General features: G+C 43.9%; 1 protein-coding gene across 1 annotated transcript; it reads left to right on the top strand.

The window, feature by feature from the left end:
* Nucleotides 1–135: 135 nt before the first annotated feature.
* On the top strand, nucleotides 136–2,914 carry SARC_12869 (hypothetical protein; the record flags this gene model as incomplete). Its single annotated transcript, XM_014293017.1, has 4 exons — nucleotides 136–313; nucleotides 1,182–1,400; nucleotides 2,319–2,469; nucleotides 2,652–2,914. Coding segments are annotated over 4 exons (790 nt in total), but the record flags the coding sequence as incomplete, so codon positions are not given.
* Nucleotides 2,915–5,322: the final 2,408 nt, after the last annotated feature.

Here is a 5,322-nt window from a genome sequence, read left to right as displayed (position 1 = left end):
TCAATATATATATACACAATATACATATATATATATAAATATATATATATATATATATATATATCCATGTTTATATTTATACATTCGCATTATATTTCCATGTATTAAACATATACCTCCTTATCAAAATGCACCAGGTAAGAAAATAGGTAAGGAAAGCGTGCCACAAACCGCCGCAGCGGCACCAACAGCCACAGTTCACCAAGCAGCGAACCCAAATGCACCACCGCATCATCAGCAGTTGGTCATGCAACAGCAGGCAGCCGCACAACAAGCCGCTGCCCAGAGAGCAGCCAATCACCAGCAGTTTTTGGTATGTAAATACAATTGCACGTTAGTACTTACATGGTCGTTAGGCACTTATATATGTATATGTGTCTGTATACCTGCGTGATTATGCATACATGGAATATCAGTCCGTGAGTGTTTGGGTGTATATGCATATGTGTCGAATACCAATGCAGCACAGCAACAATAGGTGATAGTCTCGTAACAGCAGGCAGGCTCGCCACAGGCTGTATCCCGGGGAGAGGCCAATTTATACAACGGTATGGATGTTTGTGAATATATCTGTACAGTTATAGGTATTTGTGTGTGTGTGCCTGTTATGCATGTGAAAAGGCAATGGGCATTTGTGCATGTGCGTGTGTAATTGTGCGTGTATGGGCCATGTGTGCTAAGATACCTTTGTACGCATTGGGTTCGGGCACTAAATGCACCAAATCACGCAGTCTGGAGGACTCCCTCAAACACACAACCACAATCATTCACATCTTTACCTTAAAAAATGTCTTCTTTTGTAATTTTGTCCGTAGGTAGCTGGTTGGCTTATGTCGACAACGACATATTGAACCCTATTGTGTTTTCGAATCGCTTATATGTTACTGCATCTGGGAAGCAATAGTTGTGTATGAGACAACATGTTCACTTGTACCCGTGCCAGCACTAGTGCAGCGTAGAAGTTTTTGTGCTTCTTTTCTATACTACCGTGATCGGAATAGGGTACCACTAATGCCACTTTACCATTTAGTGAATGTTATCTGGTCATAAATATAGTGGAGAGGTTTTAAAAAAAGGTAGTAATTTAAACGTTATTCTCCCGCTGTCTCGCTTAACTTTTCAATCGTTCAATCCAATCCAATCCAATCCAATTCAAATTAATCCAATCCAATCAAATGCAGCAACAACAACAAATGCAAATGCAACACAGACAGCAACAGCAGCAGCAGCAGCAGATGATGATGCAACAGCAGCAGCAGAAACAGCAGGCGTACCCACACGCACAGCCCAACGGATCTCCGAGCACGACACCAGCGCAGGCACCAAAGACAACGGACACAACACCTGCACCTCAGCCTGCGAGTGGGACCACTCCGGGTATCCACCCGTCCCGAATGGCGGTAAGTGGTTGCCGGGCCCTGCCCTTGTTCATACCTATGGATGAATAGATTGGTGTCTTGTAGCTATGGATGAATAGATTGGTGTCTTGTAGCTATGGATGAATAGATTGGTGTCTTGTAGCTATGGATGAATAGATTGGTGTCTTGTAGCTATGGATGAATAGATTGGTGTCTTTTAGCTATGGATGAATAGATTGGTGTCTTGTAGCTATGGATGAATAGATTGGTGTCTTGTAGCTATGGATGAATAGATTGGTGTCTTGTAGCTATGGATGAATAGATTGGTGTCTTGCAGTTGCGTGGTGGTGTTTGTAGTCTTAGCTGGTGGATTGTTGGTCGGTAGTTCTGCCCTGGGTGTGTATAGCAAGGCATGGTTAGGTGTTAGTTGGTGCTTGTGTACCTCTGTTGACAGTCATAATTCCTGTGTCTTTGCGAAGCTATATGCTACCATTAAAATACACCGTAAAAACTGCAGATGTCTGCCGCATTACATACAGCAACCGCATGTCGTTAGATCCATGCATCAGCTGCGGGCGTTTGATTTACCTTGTGCATTTGACAATATCCGCACCGGCTTCGTCAACCTACTATGCGCATCAAAATTATTCCATTGTCTGGTGTGCCCGTTCTTCTAAAGTTTGGCCTTTCGATGCCAAACATGCGGCTTCAAATCACATGTCCAAAATATCACTTTTATATCCAGATACCAAACGCACAGCTTCATAGCCCGTTTTTATTCTTGGGGGTAATTTCTCTCGGGTGCCAAATACGCGAGTTTCACGATACATGTCCAATAAACGGGACAATTACAGTACAATTCGTCACAACTGCGCCACAAATACGCATCAAATGCTTGACATACGATCCTCCGCTGCAAACCCTGACATATTGCTTACATTTGACTACAATCCGCTTCAGGCCTTCGGAGGTGCCAAGGGTGCCGCAGCTGCGGTAGGAGCTGTGGGTCAACAACCCACTGCTGCACAAACCACCACACCCACAGCGCCTCAGCAATCACAGCAGAACGCCCCACAACAGCAGCAATCGCAACAAATGCAGCAATTCCCAGGTAAGCGATTGTGTGTTTTTAGACTACAAGTTATGTTCGGTCTGCCCAGCTTTCATTTAAAGCATACTTGCCACACGCGTGAATAAAAACGGTGACCTCAGTGCCACCATGATTGCACCACTTTATTGTTGTCAAATTTTATGGTCCCCTAAACTTCCATACGAATTAATACACAATCTCAGGAATGCGTCCTGGCATGCAGCCGATGATGCCGGGCTTTTCGGGTATGGGACCACGCTCTGGGTTCGGCCCTGGAATAATGCCTAATATGGGCATGGGGGGACCGGGAATGATGCCTAACATGGGTATGGGTATGATGAGACCCCCACAACAACAGGGACAGTGGCCGCCTCAACCGCAACAGCCTATGCCACAGCCAGGTCAACCACCTGCCAAAAAGCCCAGGATGGATGGGCAGCAGTAGAGCCAGACCAGACCGATGATTGTACTTGATCAGTAAAGGAATAGTAGGGATGCATGCTTCTGTAAATTTCTGAAAGTGTAACTTGTGATTTTAAAATATTTAATATTGTATTGCTATCGAAATAGAATAGATATCTGCTTCCCACCAGCTTTTTCTGTACATACTTGCTGTAGGCATAAGTAGAAAAAAATGGTAGGTAATTTCAGGGGGTCCTTAGAAATGTGTCAAGGGGTCTTCCACATAAGCTGCGTATTGCCTTCAGGAGTTCTAAGTCTACCACTCTGCTCTAAGTAGAGGCAGACTGAGCCTAGTCGTCGACTACTCACTGCAGGCCCTGCTAACCTACTCTATTCATTTGGTCTTCCCAAGTTCACGGCCCTACGCCCCACTCCATTCAAAGAGTGTGGTCAGACTATTAACCGCTGGTTCATCATGGGTGATCAATCATCATAGACTGAAGTCCCAATGCTACGTAAGCCTCAGCTTTGACGGCGAGACCCGTGCGCACCCATTTTGCAGCTGCATCATACTGGGGTTCACCTAGCGCTGGACTTGGACTCTCGGAGGCAGTGGCGGACCTCGCATATATTGCAATACATCGTCAATTCAGATCCAAGTTAAAAAAGTGGCGTCTATGTACGATTTTTAATATATACCCCCTTATTCATTTTCATTCCAGATGATTGTTCATTATTAAAAATACTGAAAATTCCGTTTTGAAAATTCCGTTTTGTCAAAGAGAAAACAAGAACGATGACAAACTATATTGTATCCGTAGATCATAAATCTTTCTTGCAGCCAACTTCGATGACAAGGTCGACCATAAGTTGCCTACAGCTGAGATTCAAGCCAAAGCATGAAGCTCATCTGCGAAAGAAGAAACGACATACTATCTGTACACGGGTGAAATTGCTAAACCCTTCAGATATGAAGGCAACAATGGGTAGTAAATGCTACCGAATGAAGTCGACTCTTATGCAAAAGATCCCCGTTAGAGATACTTCGACGATATATACGCAATGATATTTAGGCAATGGTAGATCTGGACCACTACGAATGATTATCAAACTGACCTGCGTCAAAGAATACAAGGGAAAGACGCACATACCGGATTATGTGTCAGACGAGCTGACCCATTATACAAACCGATCGGAGGCAAGAGAACTGGTCCCAGACGCAAGAACAGACTCATAGAATGGAAGGAACAATATCAAAGCGCTTTCAATGATCACAAGCTTGCTCTGATTACCATGGCAAGACGACAAAGAGAATGCCAATCAAAATTCTTGTACAAAGTTAAATGCATGTTAAGCAGGTCTAGGAATAACACTGGGGTACTCTTCCAAGAAAATTCAGCTACCATGACACATCAGTGAAATGCAGGCGCATAGTAAAGGCGCATAGTATGGCCTGGGCGTATACGGCCGCTGTCAAGTAGTGCACCGACGAAAATATGGATGTTGGGCGGATAATAGGCCGAATATAGCTAGGTCAAACAACGTCTGAGTGTCTGTATCACTAAGCTCTGAAGATACAAGAATACCACATGGCAATCATATATCAAATGGAAGCGAGTTAAATACATCCAAAAAGATTATCTTATCGTGACTGCAGTATTTACAAGAGGGATAAAAACCAAAAAAATGGTCTGAGGCCTACATATCACATTAATACGGCAAATGGCGTTGTTAACCAAATCAACACACTTTCACACACTGGACCACACCTAGAAGTATTGAAACAGATTCAACTACAAGATGCAACCCTTTCCCCAATGATAATCTGACAAACTTGAAGGAAGATTCCAGAAGGTCATCCAAGAAACAACCCTTTCGGAATGATTCCACTACTCGACTAGCAAAATGGCTATACATATTAGCCTTGAGGGCATATATCGACAACGATGGAGTAGAACGACTGATATGCATATTGATGCACGGGCACATGTCGGATCTTGTTTTATATAACAGCACGTGAAGGCGAATTCCAAGCATCGTGAGCGGGCACCAGTATTTGATATGGAGCTACCAACCCTTTTTGGAAAAACTGAAATAGATATTCAAGGACCATTCTCGACACCTGAACCAATTCTTCATAGCATTCGTATATGTCATTGTTTAACACACGCGATGAGTTAAAGAGGTCTGCGTGAGAGCGAGTTACTCTTTCGGTGCGGTGCGGTACGCGTATTTATCAGCAACCGCGGCATGTTCGGACTATACACAACGGTCAACCTCTATACGTACCGTCCACGAGCAAACGAAAGACTTGAGCCATTCACCGCAGCTGTTATACAACGTGCGTCAATACCCAGAAACATGGAAACATAAGCTACTCGCCCTACGTTCAAAAGTACGGCCGAGAGGGGAGAGCCCGAATACTTTATTGCTGATATATTTACTACCAGCAAAAGAATCCAAAATGGGATG

This window comes from Sphaeroforma arctica (assembly GCF_001186125.1).
Source record: "Sphaeroforma arctica JP610 unplaced genomic scaffold supercont1.2665, whole genome shotgun sequence".
Taxonomy (NCBI): Eukaryota; class Ichthyosporea; order Ichthyophonida; genus Sphaeroforma; species Sphaeroforma arctica.
Note: the sequence above shows the minus strand (reverse complement) of the source record. Positions and strands in the feature narration are given on the sequence as shown.